This window comes from Pimephales promelas, chromosome 23 (genome assembly GCF_988280905.1).
Source record: "Pimephales promelas chromosome 23, fPimPro1.hap1.1, whole genome shotgun sequence".
NCBI classification, from domain to species: domain Eukaryota; kingdom Metazoa; phylum Chordata; class Actinopteri; order Cypriniformes; family Leuciscidae; genus Pimephales; species Pimephales promelas.
In genome coordinates, this window is record NC_142791.1 from 13,802,001 (window position 1) to 13,826,809 (window position 24,809).

Genomic DNA, 24,809 nt, shown 5'->3' on the forward strand with positions numbered 1-24,809 from the left:
CATTAATTGGCTGTCGGTGAACATGTCAAACTAGTGATCAAAGACTTCAGATTCTGGCCTAGGATCAGACACAATTTGTCTCAGACGGCCAAATTGTGGCAAGAATCGAACAAAACAACTTTTGTTAGGAACGTGTTTAGAGTAGTCTTGTTCAGATGGCACAAAATAAACAGGCTCCTCTTGCTAAAACTTTGTTTGGCATTTGTTAAAAATAACTTTTTGCAGATTTGACGCATGTCTGCATTTATACAGAGCAAGAGCAACATTTAAATAAAATTGTGATGATCGAATCTAAGAATGAGCAGCATTCTCACAGATATGTATGTAAACAGGCCAAATATCAATAACCTTTGATTGCACAAAGCTATTGTAGGTAGTAATTTACTAGTATTTGTTATTGAGTAAATGTAACAGACATTTCTTTAGAGTTTTAAAGGGAGTTAAACTTCTAATTGGCTACTAATTATTATTTGTTACCAATAATTACTAGTATTGGTAACTGCAAATGTATTTTTGCCACTAAATTTTCTCAGGTGCCACAAAGCAAAGATACATAAAGTCCACAATAATAGTTGGATATACTGAGTTTTATTTTGTCAGTCAGCTCACTGTAATCTCGTTGCTGGTTGACCAGACGCCTGATTCTTGAAGTTTCTAAAGACCAATGGCACCTGCAGTGGATCAGAACTGTGGCACAGTTGCTCCTCGTCCTCAGTGGATCTGCTTCAGTGGACACAGCCAGGTCCCTCAAGGTGAAGGAGATTTTTTTACTCAAAAATCAAATTACTCTGCCACAGCAGGGGAAAACGGCTTATTCCTGCCAACCCGGCAACCCCAGCACTGCTGCTCCTGAGAGACCTTGTCTTACATTAGAGAAATTAATTGTAAACGTGCTTCTGGGGTATTTTTCTTTCTTTGAAAACAGTTTGAACGTCTCTGTCGATGCAGTGCTTTCTTAGAGAGCTATTGTTGACTTTTCTCTGTGCTCAAAGATGCTTCATTTCATCCTTGCATTTATTTCGCTCAATTACTAAAACAGAGGCTCTGCTCAGGGTTGGTTGGAAAATTCTAAAACAAATGAGGTTGATGAATCCCTGAAAAAGAGTAGCGTATTTCTATGGTACTGCAAATGATGGCTTAAAGGTATAAGCTGTCTAATTCAGTGAAGGGCCAGTTCTTTCTTATATTTAATAATGTGTAAAGTAGAAATGACTGAGAATTTTATTGTTTGCCTGTCCAAAACTGTCTGCAATGATGTTAGGATGTTGCTATGGGGTTACTTAGGTATTCTGGGTAGTTGAAATGTCGTTACTTATTGAAAAAAGAAAATTCCACCTATAAATCCCAGTTTGACATGCTTGTTGAGCCAGTAATTTATTTTCATTTTGTGGCTGATAACTGATAAAGCATCTATATTATGGATATGTTACACAACAATTACAAAAAAAAGAGAAAGGTTTTGCACACATGCGACAACAGTGTTAAATGTTCCCCAAAAGCGACTAAAAATGCTGGATTATTCATGCCAGGCCAGTAGATGGCGATGTCACTTTGTAAAGAAACTCTACACGCATATAGACTGTCTGAACGCGCATGACGTCATTGTTTTCTCAAATTCAAGTTTTTGTAGTTTACACAGAGACGATAACAGTGTCATTTTAAAAAACGCGCTCTTTGAAACCCGTTTTTAAAAGTTGGCGTTTTCAGGCCCCCAAAACGCTGTTGTTGCGTTAATGTGTTGGAATCTGTAATATCGGCTACTAATCAGGGGTGCGTTTTCCGTACAACGATATAACTCGCTGCTTCACTACCATAGTACGATGCATCGTTGGAGAAATCAACTAGCTAGTCACGACTGTTTCCCAAAACCCATTGTCGCAAAGTATCGTTCAACCACGTTGGTTTCGCACGTGGTGGAGTAATAATTACTTTTAATGAAACTGTTTGAGATCCAATTAACGCTAGATTTTTAAAAATAAATTACAGACATGCCATCTGAGGACTATTTCTAATTGTTCTCAGTTGTTTTGCTTTATTACCAGACTCAATATTTGGCTCGTTCTTACATAGTAGAGCACGTTCGCACATGCGCACTCTTCAAACACGGTACTTTAAATCTTTTGACAAACTAAAAGACGTAAATTACACTTGTATGTATTCTGAAATAAAAGGCACTGGTTGTACTGAATGTCTGCTTGCTTATTTTGCTCAAGATAAGATTTATTACGTCCAAATGTCTTGCAATATAGAAACTATGCCTCTAACGACAGGTCGAGAGCTGTTGTTCAAACCACAAAACTTTGCGATGCTGTTTGCGAATGTTCGTTGGAACGATGTTTCGGGAAACACCGACTCGTTGAACTATGCTGATAACGACGGAACTTGCGACCATAGTTGGCTAACGATGCTTTCGGGAAACGCACCCCCGTACCCCAGTTTGTTGAAAATGATCATATATCATTAACATATTACTAAGTAATACAGCTAATACTGAATCAAAATATTTGTCCCTGTGTTTTTTTAAGCTGGTAAGTGTAAATTGAATTCACTTTTGTAGCAAAAACAGTGTGAGACAAAATTATATTGCATAATTTGTGATTTTTATTCATCATATATAGGCTGTGATATAGACTGATATTATGTGTGTTACACTGGCTTCCGCCTTCAAACCATGCTCTTCCATTAAAAGAAGTGCAAAATATCCAGATTTCCAAAAACAAAAAGCGACACAGTGAGGGAAACTAATGCCACAGTTACCAAAATGGCGTAGTAAAGATGGGTGCAAACATACTATACAGTGATATCAACATTAGTTTTAACGTTGAATCACACCGAATGCTATTGCGGAAGGGAAACTGTGACGAGTCATGCATCTAGCAGTTAGCGTAACGATAACAGATAGGCCTACGCTTTCAAGAAAAATAATCATATTGATTCAAGCATTTAACATTTTTAAGTTAATTACTTGTTAGTAACGAACACAATACTGCACAAATGATAGTGATCTCGAAGTTAGGTCTTCTCTCTCTGTCCCAAACACGTGCAATCTGGGCTAGTGTGAACTAACACAGTAAGGTGGATAAATACCTCACTCCATCAGATATATTCAGTCCTGTATTGCCTTTTGTTTGCGCAGTTGTGTAACTTTTGTTATGTCAAGATCACAAGAAAATTAATAATAATTCATAGCCTCGCCAGGCTTCCGTAAATCCCTGAGCATGACCAAAAGTTAAAATATTATAATGCTGCGGGAGATTATAGTCAAAGTTCAAGGTGCAAAAACTACTCAACAAAGATCTTGGATCTCATTTTCATATCTTCTTTAAAACCCATTTTTCAAAGCCTCTCATATCAGACCCATTGTCACAGTTTCATCTCTTTCATGTGATCCTTGAAATCAGCATGTGACCTTTGAAAATGTGGGGATTAAGGGATTCATAACCTCACTGATTGAGGCGCTAAAGGCGGAGAAGCCTTCCATCACGCCCCATTTTCTGGAAGCGCACCTGCCTTATCTCACCATCGGCCGGTATGTGTGGGGATAATTTTCCGATCATAATAAACATGCTCTCTTCTTTTTCTACATAATGAAGTAATGGCCAAACCCACCGAGTCTCGCAGCTTTGATTGACAGGAAGCAAAATGCAGAAAGACTGTAGTATATTAAACACAAGCGTGGTGTTTGGCTACAAGAACTGTAACCCAACACAGTGGTTTGTCTTGGCCTGCCATCAAAGAGTTGGCTGGTAGGTAGAGTGTTGGTGCAAGACAAAGGGAGCATTGTTGCAGCCCAGAGCTCTTTCCCACTCAGGCTTACAGGAGCTTTTAGGTGAAGAGAGAAGCTTTGGTTGCCAGTCACCTGGAAGGAAGCACAGGCTGTAGGAAGGATCTGATGTTGGTTGGAATAAGTCTATGAGGCTCGAGCTGAAATCTAGCTCCTCTGGATCCATGTCTACTGCTTAAGATAGTATTTCATTTCCTGGTTGGCTATCTGTGTTTTTTGGCATGCTTCTGGTATTCCTGTTAATGAAAATCCTAATATTTTTTGGCGTTCTACAATCAAACCATTTTCTTTAGCCGTAAATTTATAGTGACCTTTGATATTGATTACCTTTTATTTAACAAAAATATATAAACCGCTGTCCATATCATTGGTGGTATTAATGAGTAAAACAGCATGCTTATGGGAGTCCCGACATCACGACATATGGTAGCCGCCACTTACACTAAACCCGACAGACAGGGCATAACTAAGGATACAAAGTGCTTCCATATGGCTCTTGGATATAGACATACGCTCTTAATATTTTCATTTAAACCCGAATGATATACCTCACAGCCACAATTCAAAAAAGAAAACTATGAAACCTTGGGCAAAAGAACAAGCAAACAAGTACTTGGCAACTTTCTTTGCAACGTTATCTAACATTTTGTATGCTGTATCTATTAAATTTATAATAAAATAATCTATCTATCTATCTATCTATCTATCTATCTATCTATCTATCTATCTATCTATCTATCTATCTATCTATCTATCTATCTATCTATCTATCTATCTATCTATCTATCTATCTATCTCCTTTAATGTCAATATTTGTAATATGTAAAATTATATATAAAATGTATAATAACATTTACATATACACTCCAAAAATAATGTTGGCACAACAAATTTCTTTTGAGTTATGACAACTTTGAATAAGGTTGTTCAACCAACAAACTATATTGAGCTAGATTAACTTAATTGATAACATTAAAATAAAAAGTATAACATTATTATAACATTTATAACATTAAACATTATTAAAAAACAATTTGTATTCACTCCAACTACTTGAGTTGTAACCCTGGACCCAATTAATCTTATTTATTTCAGTTAAAATCCACCGGTATCATACCACATTCTAAAGTATCTTATTTAACATGTATATTTAATGAACAAGATATTACTTGTCACTGGCATTAGCGTAGTCATTATAGCATCAACTTATGGTTTACCTTCATGTCGTTTACCCTTCAGCACAATGGTAACCACAGAAACTTCTACATAACAGAAACTCTTTAATGGCAAACTTGTAGTTCCACTGCCCAATGTAGTTACAACAAAAAAGTAAAGTAGAAATTAACTTTTAGAAATTAACTGAAGTTGAGTTTTACAGAACTTAACTTATAAGATTGAATTAAATCACCAAAATAGATTTTTAAATTGCAACCATGCACTTCAATTATGGCAGTAGGTCTCCTGAATTACTTTTTAGAGTTTTTTTAAGTAAACTTAGATTTAAGATGGATGTTTTTTTTTCACCAGCTACGGATACTTTCAAGATGAATTTCATCAAGTTAGGCTCTATTCCGCAGAGAAGCATCTGAGCATCTCCGTATTTGCTCACTGTTGTAAATGAACAAGTCCAAATTGAAAAATGTTTTCCTTCACATTAACATTTTGTCCAGACCATAGACCATAAAAAAAAGATGGACCGCGCATTGCTGCTTACTTCCACTGTAGAAAAATGAAGCCAAATATCCCAGAAACAGTCATTGGCATTTACGTTGTTCGGAGCCCGAGTCTGCGCAGTAGTGATCCTGAGGTGGATTATTTGGCAGTGTGGATCGGCAGCCACCAGAATCCTCCAAACCACTGAATAATCTTATGTGGTCTCGTCATTATCTGCTTTTCAAGCTCCTCTAGTTTGTCTTCACAATGGAAATGTCTCTTTTAAGAGAGCCCAAACAGCAATTATGCACAAAAGATGATGACATTTGTGTGCAGTGTCAATGTTTCTAAATGGCACCTGTCAGTTGTCATCCGTCATAATCCGATGCTCCACCAGCCTGTCAGGGAAAGGTCATTCGGATCAGTAAAAGCACTGGCCCTTTTTGTGTGGAGGCCAGAAGGGATCATCTAATTCTTGACAGCTGTGCCTCGGATCTGCAGGTTCCTGGACCTCCAGCCGGCTGAGCATGTGTGCCCTGTTTGGGGCAGTCTGACAGGATGGCTCCAGATTTCAGCATGTGAGACTCTATTGACGATCAGCAGAGCAGAGCTAAGACGTGGCGGAGCATCTCTGTATTTGTTCAACGCTATAAATTAACTAACCAGAAATAATCATGCTTTGTTTATTACTTAAAGGGTTAGTTCACCCAAAAATTAAAATTAAGTCATTAATTACTCACCCCCATGCTGTTCCAACCCCGTAAGACCTTCGTTCATCTTCGGAACACAAATAAAGATATTTTTGATTGAATCTGAGAGCTGGATCACTCTTCCATTGGCTTCCTAAGGGACTGGCTCTTGACGGCCCATAAAGTCATTAAAGAAAATGTTTAAATGTTCCATGTGCCTACAGCGGCTCAATTATAAGTTTATCAAGCGACGAGACTACTTTTTGTGCGAAAAAAACATAAATAACGGCTTTATTCGACTATTCCATTACTTCCTTATTGGCGCATGCGCGAGAACTGAGACGAGGACGTTCTCATTCGACTACTTCTTGTTACCGGCTGCTCACCGCTTAGGAGTTTTACCGCCCCCTGCCGTATAAGATGATAATAAGGCACACTGTCGTTTTTTGAGAAGATTAAAGGCTTTTAAGTGCACCTTGTAGTGCGGAAAATACGCTAATTGAAAAGCGTATGTACAGCGCGCATCTTCCTCTGCTTGTAAACAGAAAGTTTTGCGCTTCCAGCTATATCAGCACATCATCTTATACGGTAGGGGGCGGTAAAACTCCTAAGCGGTGAGCAGCCGGTAACAAGTCGAAGGAGATCGTCCTCGTCTCAGTTCTCGCGCATGCGCCCATAAGGAAGTAATGGAATAGTCAAATAAAGCCGTTATTTATGTTTTTTTCGCACAAAAAGTAGTCTCGTCGCTTGATAAACTTATAATTGAGCCGCTGTAGGCACATGGAACATTTAAACATTTTCTTTAATGACTTTATGGGCCGTCAAGAGCCAGTCCCTTAGGAAGCCAATGGAAGAGTGATCCAGCTCTCAGATTAAATCAAAAATATCTTTATTTGTGTTCCGAAGATAACGAAGGTCTTACGGGGTTGGTACAGCATGGGGGTGAGCCATTAATGACTTAATTTTCATTTTTGGGTGAACTAACCCTTTAATCAAGTTTTGGAAAAGTGTTTCCTTCACATGACTCTTTCTTAAAAGGATCATGAAAACTATTTTTTTATCCATGACCTTTTAAGATTAAAATATTTAAATACACAATGGAAATGATATGTTATAGCATTATAGCATAGAACAACAAATCCTTTATTAGCTCCAAACATTGCTTAATTTAATGTAGTACTGTCTCGATACTGAAAATTCCAACTTCGATACAGTACCTTGAAAAATATTGATATTTGATACTATTTTCAATACCATGGGGAAAACTGTCATATATATTGGCATGCAGATAATTTGTTATTATCTCATAATTTTTTGATAATTTGTAAATGAGATAATGACAAATTATTTAAATGGCAGTTTTCCCCATGGATCTGTTGTCATAGCTCGCACACAGCACCGGAAGGCTTTATTTGAATTGTTGAAATACATTTACAACCTTTAGTTGTGGTAAAATGTATTAATTTGTTAGCAAACTAGTGGTTGGAAGATGTGAGGTTTAGTTTCTGAATTATGGTTCATTTCTGCGCTCCTCGCCTTATGCCATGTGTTGGGACACATCAACCCCATCATTAATATTTATTATGGAACTGTCAGTTATTCAACAACTCTCTCCTTTCTCAAAACTTAGGTAGACGTTACATTTGAGTCAGAGGGAGACCTGGAAAACTAATATTCTTCACTATCCTCCTTGAAATGTGATATCATATGATTATTATACACCACCTCTGCTTTAACCATCTGCTTCAAGACCTTGAAAACATTTGCCCTCTCCACGCAACACTGAGATTATACTGCTTGATTATAAAACTCTGAACCATGCGTAAAAGTCAAAATCAGTAGAGAGTGGAGCTTGAGGTACAGTATTTCCACTCCTGCGAAGCGTGAGGAGCTACTCCGCATCCGTTTTGGAAAAACAGATCAAAAACGACCCGCTCTCAAGAAGTTTTTTTTTTGACCGCGACAGCAGGCTGGTGGAGGGGCGAGGGTTAAATGTTGAAGTCTCGATTCATGAGAAAGATTGGTCTGTGGCCAGTCACTTTGTATGCTTTCTTTATGAAAAGTAAATCATCCAGAGCTCCCCGGGTTTCGCTTATTTGAATTGTCTGAATGAGCGACAATTGCTGGCTGGTCTGGAGAGCCGTGAGTGACGACAAAGTCTTTCCCCCACTCCTCAGACATTAAATGTGTGCGTCAGGTCTCGTCCAGCACTTCATCACCAATCCCTCTCTCTCCCTCTCGTCTGATTTGTGAAATGATGGTCTCTTCCCTGCTGGCGGCCCGAGAGGGTTTGGTGAATGGCTGTCATTGTGCTGGCTGGGGAGGGGGGGACGTACGTCTGTGCCCTCTGGCTGATGAGGCCGCAAGACAGTGGGCACACTTTGGCTCCTCTTCAAAGAGCTCACTCGTTAATAAACTCTCATCCCCTCCTCCTTTTATCACAGGGACACTTTATCACACTGTTCTTTTCTTTTCTAGAGTTAACAAATACCTTTTTATCTTGCTCTGCTGTCTAACAAGGGCATATCTCACAGCTCTGCTATTTTAAACAGCCCATCACTCTTCAGCGCAGTGCTGTTTATTAATAGCTGTGCTATTTCAGTCAAATTGCCTAATTTTCTAAATACCAGGATCACAATTACTTTTTCTGCTCGTACAAATGGCTTTCTACGGATTGTTTGGCAGTTGTTTTGTGTCTTTTACTCGATTCTTTATATTGGCTCTACTTTTTTGTACTTGTTGAGATGTCCTTTACTTGATGCACAAAATAATTTTCATTGTTTGCCTTTTACTTTTCCTGAGAATAAATTCAGTTTGGTGCTTTAGGCCTAAAACATACTCTACACAGGTACATGAACGCAAACGCTTCTAGCAACACAAGCTTCTACTGCCATGGTAAAAAATACCTGAATAATAACACATCTCATTGTGATATCTTCACAAACATGGCCAATATGGTGGAGATGGACTCCACAAAAGGATATTCGGAGGAATTTGTTGAGCCCCGAGGAGTAAATTAGAAAGGTGTTCCTGTCTCTTTGCATTTTTCTCAGCTTTCTCCTCTCTGACTGAGAGACCCATTGTGTTGCTGTTGCCTAGGATATGCCTCTCTTGTTTGGTAAATGGTAGCATGTCCAGGCAAGCAAAATTATCACTTAGTCGGAGGTGTTTCACTATATGGCCTGCTCATTTCCGACTAAGGGTCAATGGTAGGCCTCTAATAGATAACTCTTCACCCTTGTGGAATCTTCACATCCTCTCTTGTTTTCTTGCCAAAATGTACATTTGTTCATTCCAACACAATGGAAGCTATTAAAGGAACACAATTTTTAAAGCGTATTAGAGCAGTAGGCCAACTATTCATTTTTATTCATGTTTCTGAAGCCTATCCATGACAAGTCAGAACAACAACTCTCCATAAAAAATACAATGGTCAGAGTACCATAATATTCCAGATCTTGTAAAGTCGTTCAAGAGTTTTGTGTGAGAGACACCTTCCACCCTAGCCAGGTTTGAAGTCAGTGAACTGCTAAGCACCTGAACCAGCTGAGATGACCTGACCTGTACTCTAACTCTGTGTCACCTTATTGGTCCGAACTAACAAAACGTGTAGGAAATGAGAATGTAAGCTTTAACCAAGACTGAGGGCTTTGTAATCATCCGGCTACCAAGATTTCCAGCTGTTGAGTGGCTCCACTGAAGGTGATGCACTCTTTTCAGGATTGGGGATCTAAAGAGGAGAACAAACAAAGGCTAGTGTCCATGAGGTTCCCCTTTACCTCAGCTCCCAAACACTAGAAGAGGTCCTCTACAAGGTTAGCCTTTAAAACATCCACAGTGCCTAGAAACTAGGAACCTGGCGTTTGGGGACCCGAGGTTCAACAGGAGTAACAGAAGAGAGCAGCCGGAGAGAACGTGTGTCAGCTGAGAGGAGCAAATGGATGGAACAAAGGCAGTCATTGTTACAGACTTGAATGGCTCACGTGTTTTTGGGCTGGAGGCCTAGGCTCTGCAGCTTACCTGTGCTTTGTAGCCATGTAAGAACCTGGCATCAAAACTTAGCTGTCAAGTCCTATGAAAATATTATTATACCCTAATAGAAGATGCTGTCTTGGGAGTTGCCAGAAGGTTTGGTTCTCTAGAAGGCAGCTGTGGGTGGGGGCAGTGTTTGCACATGGAAGCAACTTCCTCTCATCGAGTCGAGCTTGGCAGTTTATCAATGAGGACCTCACACCTTGGAGGTGTGTGTCTGCCTGGGCCTGTCCTTATCAGTTGTCCTGTGACATCTGCCTCTATTGTCTGAACAAGAGCATTGGCTAAAAGATCCGGTTTTGGGGGGTTAGATTACCTCAGGTGTAAGACCAGTTCAAACAAATTTGATTATCACTTGCTCGGTTGGACTGCAGTTTCTTTTTCTTTTGTAAGCTACCATGGAGCAGGAGACAGCGGGACGTCATCTTGTTCTAGTTGCTCCATTTTGGGTTCAAACCTTCAATTGAGCAACTAGAGGTAAATTGCCTTGCACAATGGCCCAGTTTTGTTTAGCTAAGATTGGCCCTGTATGGTATGCAATCTTTTTTTTTTTTTTATGTCAGTTGGCTCATGTGATTTATTTTTCCACTAAGAACTTCCACTTCCCTTGATTTCCACGGTGCATTGTGGGACTTTTTACCGAATGAGACAACCCTTAAAATAACAGACTGATGGAGACGCCACCATTGTCAAGCCTACTTCTCGTGGTTGAACTTTGTATTCTTAAGAGTAAAACTTTTCTTAACTACTATTAACTTGTTGTTTTCTTACTTAAGAAGAACATTCAGAATATTTTGTCATCTTAAATAACCTCTTAAAGGGTTAGTTTACCCAAAAATGAAAATGTCATTAATGACTCACCCTCATGTCGTCCCAAGCCCGTAAACCTCCGTTCATCTTCGAAACGCAGTTTAAGATATTTTAGATTTAGTCCGACTCCGAGAGCTTTCTGTCCCTCCATTGAGAATGTATGTATGGTATACTGTCCTTGTCCAGAAAGGAAATAAAGACATCATCAAAGTAGCCCATGTGACATCAGTGGGTTAGTTAGAATGTGTTAAAGCATCGAAAATACATTTTGGTCCAAAAATAACAAAAATTACGACTTTATTCAGCATTGTATTGTCTTCCGGTTCTGTTTTCAAGCCGCGTTCAGTGACGCTGATGACGTAAGATGCTGCTGAGTCAAATTTGTCGAGAGTCAAACCTCGCTTGGTTTCAACCTCAATTTTCGGCAGCATTCAGTTGCGATTTAAATAGTTCTTAAGAAATATAAATATTATCTTTGGAAGTTTCTTAACTTTCTTAAGAAGATATTCATGAATGCGGCCCCAGGCCCTTTTCTTTTCCTCTTTTTTTTTTTTTTTGGTCTTTATCTTTACCCTTGGAGCTAGGTAAGGACAGAGTCCCGCATGATCATTTATTTAGCTGCACGGTTTCTAATTGGATGATCATTAACAGCAGTTTACGTCCACAAATTGAGCCAAATTGCTTTCATACTAATTTTGACCAGCTCTGGAGTCGACATGAATCGATACTCTCCATTTTTCAAGCAGTCTTGTGTGCGGTACTTTGATGCCGCAGGGTTTCTGTTGCCAGTTTGAGAGCACAGATTATGTCCACAGCCATGCTAAAGACCGTAATGAGAGCTCACTGCTGGAGTTCTTTAGGGTTGAGGTGTATCGGTTCAGCCACAACATCCCTTCTTGAGGTGCCAGAACCCTGGACTGTCTGGACACCGCGCTGAACTGTTGATCTAACAAGGCGCCACACGATTTATTAGAGATTTTTATACTTCTAATACACATATTTGTTTCTGACACATGTTGGAACACTATGCCTAAGATAATTGTTGGTTTTATTCCCGTTTAATGTGAACACACACAATCCCCTCGTTAATTGTGGAATGAGAAGCTTAATCAGTTGGAAACCCCGGAGCTAAGGAGATGTTCGTATCCTGTGTTTTGTTCTGGGGATTGTGTTTTCATATCAACCGTTTCAAATAAATACATATTAATAAAGGATAGAGTCCAGCACCCTGCAGACATTCATTTTTTTCTAGTTTTTTCTTTCTTGACTATAGTTACAATCCTGAAATTCGCACTGGCAAAATCTTATAGATACAGCACTTCAATTAAATTTGTTTTAAACAAAAAACTTAAAGAAAGACTTGTAGAAGATTTTACTCGCATTTGCACCAAACAAGAAAGCATTTCATGAGCTTGTTGCTCTTTTACTAGTTACACTGGACAAATAGTGACTCGTTTAAAAAAAAAAAGTATGTCACTGAAATATTTTGTGTCTTTGATGCGTTGGCTAATTTACAGTAAACCATTTTTTTTAATTTCAATTTGTTCTTGAGAAAATTTTGTTTATTTGAATGATTTATCTCAGATAGCAGGAAAATATCTTCAATTGCTATGCATGAAAAAATGTGCTACATGTTTTTCCTTCCGTAACATGTTTTTCCCTTCTGCATTTTGCAAGACTTATTGGGAAAGTGTTCCTTCCAAGACTGGAAATTAATTCCAGATTTCGGTTGAATGTCTTTCCACAGTGATGAATTGCGAAAAGAAGCTCGCCAGCTGAAGAAAGAATTACTCGCAATCAAACAGCGAAAAGAAGATGGTGTTAAAAAAGAAGAGGATGTCACTGAGGGTGAGTGTCTGTGCCACGAAATCACAGCTGTTTGTCTTTTTATTGACAGAATTTGAAAAAGCTCTGTAAAAATATTCCTTTTGTAGTGTTTTAACAGTGAAAGCGTCATTTATTTCTCACACATGGTGTAATGAAAGCATTTCAACCTCTCCCAAAATCAAATCAGCATGTACTGAATTGTTCAATTTTGGAGGTTTGTTTTTGTACATCAGCCCTTGCTTTTTTTTATACATATAAAAAAAAAAAATCTGAAGCTGCTGTGTTTATGTGTGTTTTGAAAGCCTGAATGTTGGCTGTGAGGTGAGCGTGTGGAAAACATTTGCCATTTCTAGATGTTATTTAGTCCTTTTTTTGGACGTGCCTAGTTGATTGCTTACCTTTTGTGAGCATTTTAAAGAGAGCAATGAAACTTTTTTTCAGTCATCATTCGGTAATCATTTACTCAACCCCATATCATTCCAAATCAATGTAATGTTTGGATTACAAAAGAAGAATTTTTGCAGAATATTCTAAAAATGGGCCAATTTACATCATTCCCCATGGTGTTGATTGGACTGCTGTTTACTTGGGTTTCCCATTGCTATTTGATCAGTAAAAACACAAAATGACCAAGTTTAAATATACCCAATGAAAACAGCTTTGCCCAGTGGGTGCCAAGCTCTAAAAACGGCAAAAGCTCACGTGAAATGGTCCATATGATTTGTATTGTTCTTTCTTTTGAAGCAATCATTCCCTAAATTTTTTTTCATTTTCTAATTTTATTTTTTAAGCATGAACATCAATAACCATGCCATATTTCAGCCCCCAAAAAAGTTCATTATATTGTTAAAATTATAGTGCTTAAAATTATTCAAAGATGTTTGGATTACATTTATTAGTGTTGTACAGTAAATCAGTTGTGTTGTAGTAATCAGTGACTAAAGAATGTAAGTTACATTCTTTGTGCTAATGAAAATGTGTTGGAAGGAATTCTTAATATAAAAAATAATCTAATAATACAAAGAAATAAAGTATAAATAATCACAATGCGGGGCGGGGGTTCACTTTGAAGTCAAATGTGACCTAAACACATTTTTGTGTGATTCACTCATTTACTGGTGTGATTTGTAGCAAATGAAACCAAACTCTCAAACTCATGTGAAGAAACAGTGCAAGTCATCACAGCATTTCTGGGTCAGGTTATTACAATACATTTGATCTAAGTCTACTGTAGTTTCTAATATTCTCCTGTTTGCAAAGGTTTCTGTGGTTTGGCAACATTCCTTTCTAATATTTATCATAACCATAAAAATGTGCCGCTTTGCTGGTTTATGCAAATACACTTTTTTGTCCCTTTTCTAGTGTTGGGGAAAGCTAGTTTTAAAAGTAAATGAATCACAATATTGCGCTAATTCTAAATATTGCTTTTTTTTGATAACAAGCGTTAGGCTGAAGAAAATGCAAATTCATGTCTGTTTAGCTCAAATAAACCAAACTGGATTGCAGAAGAACGCAGACCAGGAAAGTTCAACACTCTTACATCAGCAATAAAAACAGAAATTAAACTCAAATATGATATTTATTTAAAGTCATTTTTGGTTATTTGTATGGTTGAATTGGATCATCAAGGTCAGCAGCATAGACATTGTTTAATAAAAAGTGAGATTAAATACAAAAAGCGTATTTGAGAGATGTAACTTGCACAAAAACAGATTCTGTACTCCAAATGAATGAGTAAATGCTCAGATTTAGCCTAGATCTACAATTATCATGTTTGCACACAACACCTCTGCGTAGTAACTGGTAACTTGCTTTACTTATTTGAAAAAATAGCTGATATGTAAAATGATTTTTTAAATGTAAAAGTAATGCGTTACTTAACTAGTTACTTGAAAAGTAATTTGATTACGTAACTTGCATTACTTGTAATGCGTTACCCCCAACACTGCTGTTTTCATTCAATCTCTTTAATTTCCTCAAACTTGATATGTTGTTGACAAATCAGATAAGACAATTAACAAATATGTTATCCTCCCAGGATTTAAGATAGAGGTGTATCTATTCATAAGATTGTTTAAGTTTTCTCTTAGAGGGTCCATTCAATCGAACATCCATTATTAGTAAAGAGACATTTCATTGCAAAGTGCACCCAGAGCTCACACAGAGAAGGTCAGAGCTTTTCTGTTTGTCAGATGCAGAAAGCGCTCTTGGGTTTTCGCCCTACTTCCTGTGAGGATTACTGCATGCTTGAGATTTGCGCAGACAAACCTTTGACCTCTGTAGAGCTTTGCAATGGCCCTGTTGTATATCACTGTCTTCACATTGTGTGTTCTCAGGGGGCAAAGGTGTGTCCCCTCACCCTTGTTGTTGTCAGTGTGGCCTGGAATGTGCTATTTACGCTTAGCAGCCCGTTCATGTTTAAAGGGATAAGTTCACTTTGAAATTAATTTTTGATATGTTTTAGCTTACCTCAAGATGTAGGTTCTTTGTTTTTGCGTTAGAGGTTTCAGTTTTTATATTTTTAGGTAAAACTGTTCTTGTCTTTCAGTCATTTAGTGCTGGTCTAAGGTCACCACCTCAAAAAGCATGCACAGACAAGTCCAAATTAAACATGATTTAATGACTTGTAAATGTAAGTACACATTGATGGCCTAAGACGCGAAACGAGCGGTTTGTGTGAGAAAACAAACAGTATTTATATCGTTTTTACCTCTTGTAACCTCTTGTGGTCTGCGCAAGCAACGGAAAGCGCCGCAAGTGATCTTTCGCGCGTGTACGTCACTCATTGTTTACTCAGAGATTTCAGAAGCGTTACCTTTTACTGTGAAGATCTAAACATATTTAGATATACAGGAAATCACAATGGAAGACTATTTCAATATCAACAGACAATGTAAAAAAAAGATCACCTTCGCCGCCTTCTGGCGATTGTGCTGACTGAAGCACGCACGCTCTTTGAGGTGGTGACCATATGATATGATATGACTGACAGACAAGTATGGTTTGACCTTAATCTAAATTGAAACTAGTGTGGAAACAAAGACACCTACATCTTGGATGCCCTTGAGGTAAGCTAAAACCACGGTCAATCTGACTGCAGTAGATGTGAAAGATATGAATAAAAATGATGTTAATTCAACCAGCTCACATACCTGTATTTGCTTCCTGTTTTCGGTCGAAGCCCACAGTAGTCGATTGTCGAGTTCACGCCCGTGATCATTGGTGAATATTATCTCAAACCTACCACTGTGTGGTGTTCTGAGAATATCAGCTCAAATGGATAGTTCATCCGAATCAGATATTGAACACATGGAGGAGGTTTGAGATGATATAAAGATATAGAGTGAGATCAACAATCAACTACTGTGGGCTTCGACCGCAAATAGGAAGCAAATAGAGGTATGTGATACAATTTTCAACACTTGACAAGCTATAATCCTGGTTATGGGCGTTCCGTTGCCGACAATCTCTGCCTACGGTTTACCAATAACAACTGACTGGGTCATTTGACCAATCGCCGCAGATTCGCGTCACTCAAAGGAGGTGTTTGGGAAAATGAATAGTCGAACGAATCATTTGGGAGTCGTTGAGCATATCGGGTAAAAATAAATGCATATTATAAGACAAATAAAGTGTTTTTTATCCTTGCATGCACGTTAAACTGTTTTTGGGAACTCCCAAAACAAAAATAGGAACATTTCAAATGCTATGATAGGGGCTCTTTAAGAGGCTAAAAGCAGGTTTAGAACATGGCCCGTTGAAGTCAACAGGGTGCGATTTTTAAAGAGACGATAATGCGGTGTAGGGAACACCGTTTTTTTGTCGTTTTTGTTGATGATAGCACTCCAAATGTACAAAAAAAAGATGCACAATGTTAAAATTGACCGGAGTTCTCCTTAAAGGCCTACTTGCTTTATCAAGCAGGACAGTATTTATTATACAATTAAATACAAAGAGCTGTCTTGGAGAGTTTGTGTGATGGGATGTTCCAGTGAATTAGGAATGAATTGCAATCATGGTTTTAGTTTCGCTAGTAAAACTATACACCCTATAATCATTAGTTTGAACTTAGTTTTAGAACTTGTCATGTGTAAAAAATCGAGTTTGTTCAATAGCACACGCAAATGTACAATAGAAGAACTTAAACATTCTCTCATTGGCTCTTCATTTGGCGCTATGACAGTTTCTTGACAAAACGCTTAAACAGTAACTTGTGCCAGTATGGTGTTGACGTTATCCACATTTTTTGTGGGTAATGTGGAGTGACCAGCCTTTGCGTTTGCAGTACAATTGAAAAGAAATAAATGAAAAAGTAAGTGTTACAAATCGTAATGCTGACGGAGGTAGAATATATTTTTAAGACTGTCAGCTTTGTTTCGAAAGGGCTTTCGTAATGACTGTGAAAGACAAATTTGGCCAAACTGTTGAAGACACGTGAAATTCCCAAGTCACTTTGAAAAATATGCAGATATTTTTGTATTGATTTTATTATTTACGAGAAGAAAATTAGTGTCAGAAATGCATGTCTGCCCACAGCGCCCCATTTGTCAGTCTGTCAGAGGCATGTTCGGTGGCTGTTCACACAGGACACATTTTTGTGCTCTTTATATTCTATTGTTTTTAACTGTTTGTCTGTGTAAATAGACTATGCATCAGACAGACACATAACAGCCATGCTTTTAAGTTGTCGAAGCTAAAAACCATTAAAAACTTTTAAAGTAGTACTTTGTGCTTGAATTGCTCTGGTGGGAAGAAAATTACTTTTAAATCCTTAATAATATTGATATAATAATAGGAATTCCTTATAATAATTGTCATTCCTTAATTTATTATTTTTCTTTTACTACTGCTACACTGTGTAAAAAGTGATCAGTTGACAACTAAAAAAAGTGAGGAAACCTGTTGCAATAAATTTAAGTAAATAAACTTCATATAATAGAAAAAAATAAGTTATGTGAACTTGACAATTTCACTTATTTCACACCGTGACAACTACTACTTCTAACTAATAAACAACTTAAAAACTTAATATAATAAACATGTTGGAATAATATAATGTTTAGATTCAAGATTAATGGCATGCTCAATTCCTTTTTAAAAAGTTTGATTTGGGTGCTCTTCGGTCCAAGGTAGGACATCTTGGAGACAGCATAGAGAAAGAAATCGCGTGGGCGTTTTAAATTTGTCCGTTTAGGACATGTCATTTTTTCAATAAAGACATTTTAATTAAGGAGTGCCTCGGTCATCAGAGATTTCTTTGGGAATAGTTTAATAAATTAAATGTGTGTGTATATATATATATATATATATATATATATATATATATATATATATATAATATTATTAAAATATATTAACTAATTTCTTAACTTTCTGAACAATCATTTATGACTGCTATATTAAAAAAAATTAAATATAGTAAAGTATAAAAAAAATAGTTAAAAGGCTTTTCCTGTGACAGTTTTCTGCAACATGGTTGCTCTGTTATTCATTCTCAACAAAATGCAAGATTAAAACTTCCAAACCGTGTCTAAAACTGAACTTCAATCATGGCATTTTAAACTAGCTTCACCGATGTTCTGCTTCCATCTCTATGTCAATATCCAGAAGTTGGCTCTCTTGCCATCGAGACATCTGTCCCCACCCCCTAATCTCAATGTTTGGGTTTGAGTCCGGTTCTCTAGTGTTCATGTGTCCACAGAGGCTACTTCCAGCTTTGTATTCAGTCCCAAAAGCAAACACATTCCTCCCTTCTCTCTAATAACAGCAACCCGCTCTCTTGGCATCTGGTATCTTATTTTAGGAAGAAGCCAATTGTCTCCTCCGCAATTCACCAAGCAAACTAGAAGACATTTGTACCTTTTTGAATTATTATTTTCGACAGGCATCACTTTAGTTTTCAAGACATAAATTATAGCATGTTCGTCTAGTCTGGTTTTCTCTTTCTTGGCATGGCTGTCATTTGTAAGAGCCAAAAATAAGAGAGACATGTTAAAAACACTGTCCGTTTTCTACCCACCCTAAATGATGTGGCAACATTCTTTCTACTACTCCGAGTTATTTATACAGGTTATGCCTGTGTGCACAGGGTGTTTCATTTCAATGGAGCCTTGTCAGTCAAACACATTGATGTGTAAGAGAAATTGTCAGAGCATAATCCTATAAAAAGAGACATTAGAAAATGATTTTCTATCAAAGCATTTCAGTGCATTCGTTTCCTTGCACTAGATGTGCCACCCAATAAGTATCAGTGTTTTCTGAAGGATCATGTGACACTGAAAACTGGAGTAATGATGCTGAAAATTCAGCTTTGATCACAGGAATAAATTACATTTTTTAAATAAATGAAAATAATTTGTAATTATATTTAAATATTATATTTATGGGCCAGTTGTTCAAAACATTTAATCTGGATCAAAATGATCCAGATTTGGAAATCCCATTTTTTCCTATCCAGGATCAGGCAATCCATCTTACTTTTATGCCGGTTTTTCAAAGCAACATTGGACTGGATCACCCTGATCCAGATACACAGTTTTCAAGATTACCAAATAATTGATAACCGATAACCAAAATCCGATCAGCTTAACAACTGGCCCTATATGGCTGTTTTTGCTGGTTTTTTTATCAAATAAATGCAGCCTTGGTGAGCAGAAGAAACTTTGTTCAAAAACATCCAAAATAAAAAGCTTTGCCCAATTGTACGTGTGTATAGACCATTTCAAAAGATGTAAACAACACTGGTCCAGAAGCACTTCCTGTTTCAGTTTGTAACTGTTTTCTTTATTTCACATGTAAAGAAAACATCTTAAAGATGTTTGTTTAACTTTTTGATTCAATTTTAAATGTTCTGTTGGTTGTATTTTATCCCAGCTTTTATGTAGTGTTAAAAAACTGAAACAGGAAGTGCTTCTGGACCAGTGTTGTTTACATCTTTTGAAATGGTCTATATTGTTTTTCTGCAGAAGCAGTGCGAAAGCTAGATCCACTCCACATCTGCCCTATATATATATATATATATATATATATATATATTAGTTATATATATTTTAGTTTTTGATCAAAAGAAAAAAAAGCATAAAATATAAGCCAAAAATATATGTGTTCAGTGCTCAGGTTTAACTCGCGTGCACCGTTTTTTGTTACTTTGAGAGATTCACAACTTCGAGCGACTCTGCCTTTTTATTATATAACTGTCAAATTTTACTTGGTCCTCAAAAGAGTTGTCAGTGTATTTGGGTAGATAATATCCAGGGTTCAGTACAAATTATGTGTGGCATAATGTTAATTGTGGAATTATCTCTTTTTTTCTGTGGAATAATCTGATATTTGTTTTACAGTGAGGCGAAATGGAAATGAAGGCGACCAATCCATAAATCTAAATTACAGTTTTAATGGTGCGTTCAGACCGGACGCGAATAGCGCGTCAGGCGCGAATGATTTCAATGTTAAGTCAATGTAAAGACGCATTATGCACGTAAAAAGTTCCTGCGGCGCGGATGAGGCGTTGAGCATGGCGCGGAAGACGCGAATACGCCTCATTCGCGCGTCAAGTTCGCACGAATGGCGTGAATTGAGCGTCTGGTGCGTTTAGCGCGAATGATTTAGTTAGTGCCATTTGTGCATTCACGCGTTTGACGCGAATACGCGTCTGCCGCCCGAGTTGAAAAATCTGAACTTTGGCGTGAATTCGCGCCGCGTTAACCAATCAGGAGCCTAGCTGCTTGCTCACGTGGTGAAGTGTCTGGATATATAGTATAGCCACAAGATGTAAACAATATGTATAACTAGTATTTAGTGTGCAAAAAATTGCTTACTAACATTATTGTTGAAACATTACATTAAACATTAAAGTTGTATCCAGTTTTACATGTTACCATGGCAATGCAATGCTAACACCTTAAAAGAAATGTAAAAATGATTAAAAAAGCTTTATAGCTCCAATAATGTAATATTTCAGCAGAAGAATGAATTGGTTTTATACAATTATAAACATATTTCTCATTTTAAATGCCCCAAAAATTGGCCCAATTATCGGAAGTGTCTTATAATTTTTTTTAAAGAAAATAAGGGATGTATTGAGTGCCAGAATTTCTATTAAAAATAGGTTAGAAAACAAGTAACTTTGTTATTTAAGCAGATTATTGGGAACTTCAAGTTTTGACTTTGACAATGGCTGACTTTGGATATAGTACAGTTGAGACGCACTACCTTCATAAAAAATGTAAGCTACCAAAAATACTTGTAAATCCTAATTGTCAAATGCACACTAGATTAACTAATTCCATTTAGTGTGTTTTTTCTGATTCAGTTCAAACCTTTAGCATTGAAATCCACAGACTAATTATTCGCAGAAACTCCCATCCTCCTGTGCTGGGCTTCTGAAGATGCTAAGTGTAGACTGATGGACCACAGTTAGCTTCGAGAAGCCTTGAATCCATCCACTCGTTCCTGACCAGCAAAGGGGAAATAATCCACCTCCCAAATGATGAGGTGTTAGTCGTCCCCATCAACCTCCTGTTGCTTGATTTGTTGCTCTTTTCGGCCCGAGTGACAGGAGAGGGATGGAATGTTGTTAGAATAGCCGTCAAACTCAAAGACAGTACTTAGCAGCAGCAGCTGGAGTAGATGGAGTGTGCTGCTGTTGTGGGCCCTGAGGGTGCCATCATTCAGCAGTCCTGCAGCTGGGCCGAAGCGCGAGCGTTGAGCAAGCCTAGTGGAAGGCATCACTTTTTGCTCACATAAATCACCAAGAAAAGGGTTGTTATCGGCGCTGACTTTTAGAAAAGATGATTTTGATCACTGCTCTGAATTTGTGGCATTCATACGTTGAATACCTCTGTAAATGAGTAATTGCATGGTTTGAGTAGCTAATGACAGCCAAATAACCTGTTTCACTCAAACTTTAGTTACTCAATTAAGTTCCACTCTACCTGAACATTACACGTCCAGTTCGTACAGAAATATTTTCAGCTGAAGGACGAGATGTTTGTCTGCCAGGCATGTAAATTGGATCCAGTTCAAGCTGTGTCTAGGGTTTTTTGAATAAGCGACTAATCTAACAATTATTATTCTGGGGATTCATTCTGTAGTTATTAAGAACTCCACAATAATTCAGCTTTTGTCTTGACTTAAAAGGTTGTTTTAGAGTTAATAACAGCAATCAATTCAATTACCTTAACAAATTAAATTGGAGCTTCTTCATCTCACCTTTTTTGAAGGGGGAAGGGGCTTCTTGATATTGAAAATTACCTAGTGTTTTTTTAATTACCAATTTAATTAATAATTGAACTATAGAAATGACCGATGACAGATTGTCAGCTGCATCTTATTTTTGTGCCACACAATGATCTTGGGCTGGAATAAAAAGCTTTGTCAATTGAGTTTGAAATGATCTCATCTTACGTCCCAATAGTGTTGTCACAATACTGGAATCTTCAACTTCGATACGATACCTTGAAAAATATCTATATTTTATACTTTTTTCGATACCACATGGAAAACTGCCATACAGATAATTTATCATCTCATAATTTTTTGATAATTTGGTTAATTTTGTTTTTATAGCTTACGCAGCAAAGGGAGGCTTTATTTGAATTTTTTTAACTACATAAAAACAAAAAATAGACCAATAAACACTCAGTAATAAAATAAGAACAAATAAAGTAATTGCAAAGATAGCACAAATAAATACTGTAGAATACAGAGAGATATTAAATAAACAGCTTTAAATTTTTCAGGTGGGTATATAATATATTCAGGTAAGAAATGGTACAGCTAGGCTAATCAAATGTAAAATAACACTGGATAGTATTCATTGTAAAACTGAAATACAGATTAATGCTTACAATTAAAGTTATTCAGTCAAGAGCAGCGAGTGATTTTCTTTGTCTTTTGTTCTCTGATTAACATGACAGACGGCAGCAGGTTTATTAGGCTGCTGTCACTTTAAGAGCTCGTGCACGGATACTGTTACACAACATGCAATATCTTTATCTATTTACGTTCCAAAACTCACCATATTTACATGAAAACTCTGCAAGACAGGTACTTTGACATAATTTTGTATGTATTTGACCGTTTAAGTGCAGTAAGCCACAAAAAAACTTAAATTTTTCTTCAATTTTTTCACTTATATAGATCAGTATTGCTCACGCTTTTGGAGTGAGAAAAAATTACGTGCAATACAAGCAATATTTTATGAGTGACAGGAGGAGAGATCATGAACGCGCAGCTGATATTGGTGTTTCGATACCGCAGAAAAGGAGTTTTGGAACAGTTTTAATTATTGTGTCTTAACTGTCACTTCTGATCAATTTAATACATTATTGCTGAAAAAAATGTAGAATTTAAAAAAAATTTGAAAGTCTTACCCCCAAACGGTAATTTGAACAGTAGTGTATCATAACAGAAATGTTAAAACTATTGCAGCAATATTTTTTTATGATTTATAGGCCTGTACGCGCAGTGTAGACAAGCTGCTCAAAGAATGTCAAAGTTCTTGTACTTTGTTTTAATACTTGTTTATTTCAGTCCTATCAAGGTTGTATCTTTCACTGTTTAAACTACGGCCACGATAAACATGCTTTTCATCCCAAATTGGCAGCCCTGGCTTTTTTTTATAGATTTGAAAAGTGGTAGAGTGTTCAGTTTTCTACACAGTTAATGTGTTTTAATAGTCTTTGGCTCATTACTTTCTTTCTGTCTTTCTAGTTTTCTATTAGCTCATGCCACAGACTAAACATTTTCAAACACAGTCAGTGGCTCTCAGACTAACGCATGGCACGCTCTCTCAGTTGCTGAAAAACAAATTTCCAGCCTCTCTCCAATGCGGTTTTCACTGCACCATAAATACGAAGAATAAACAAGCGTTCCATTTGTGAGGGGAAAAAGATTTTTCGTTACATGACAGTGCTAACATGAAATAAATCACCCAAATGTTGGAGGGCCCGTCTGATGTAGTTTGTTCCCCTTGAGCTTGTTGTGGAGAAGCATTCAGTCATATTTGCCACGAGGGCAGGTGTAGTCGAAAGAGGCACTGTACCCGCGGGGCAATCTGTGACATCAGTGCCAGCCGTCTGAGCATGGGGTTTGCAGTGGCACATTAATGCCTGTAGACACCAGTGTCAACAGCCCAGCCTTGATGTTATTGACTTTTCCAATTCCTGCAATTCTAGCGTGGAATTAATAGAACATACTTTATTTTTAGGCACTTCTTAAATTGGTAGGTATAATTAGGAGAGAATTTTAAAAGACATTGTCTTTTATCTTCTTGCAGGGTTCAGTTTTTTTTTTTGCTTTTTCTTATATAAGACAGAAAAGTCTATGTAGTAAAACATTCAGCCATTCACCTACAATTTTGAAAAAAACTGTAATGGTAAAATACTGTAGAATTGCTACAGGTAAAAACCTGTAAATTGATTAACATAAATATTGAATTGTGGAACAATGGGTTTAAAATCTAATAAAACACAGCATTAAAATGCTTTTTATTACAGGAAGCTGTTTATGATTGACCTTTTTATATCCTTTTATATACCTTTTAACTTTTATATCACAAAAATATTAAGCAGCATGACTGTTTAAAACATTGATAATAATAATAATAATAATAAATGTGTTCTGCGTATCAATTCATCATATATCTGAAGGATCACTGACCCTGAAAGCTGGAATGATGCTGAAAATTCAGCTTTGATCACAAGAATAAACCAGTTTTATGTATCAAATAGAAATAGTTTATTTTGTAATATTTTAATGTATTTTTTCATTAAATAATACCCTTGGTGAGCATTAAAAAAATGTAATGTTTCCAAATTTTTAAATGGTTCTGTATGCTGCAAATTGCCACCAAATATACCTGTTATAATATCATGGAAAAAATGGCAGAACTTTTATTTTATTAGATGCATACATTCTGCTTTTCTCTTTTTTCTTAATTTTGTAGTGATTATTTTGAAAAATGGGTTGGCCTCAGCGTTACATAAACACATTTTGATATGTTTCCCCATTTC

General features: G+C 37.0%; 1 protein-coding gene across 1 annotated transcript in view; it reads left to right on the forward strand.

Moving 5' to 3' along the window:
* The window catches only part of cwc27 (CWC27 spliceosome associated cyclophilin), a 40,868-nt gene that overhangs the window by 8,089 nt on the left and 7,970 nt on the right, over nt 1-24,809 (forward strand). Inside the window, exon 10 of the mRNA XM_039678032.2 lies at nt 12,716-12,816. Coding sequence (XP_039533966.1) covers nt 12,716-12,816 — 101 coding nt within the window. The remainder of the gene's footprint in view (nt 1-12,715; nt 12,817-24,809) is intronic.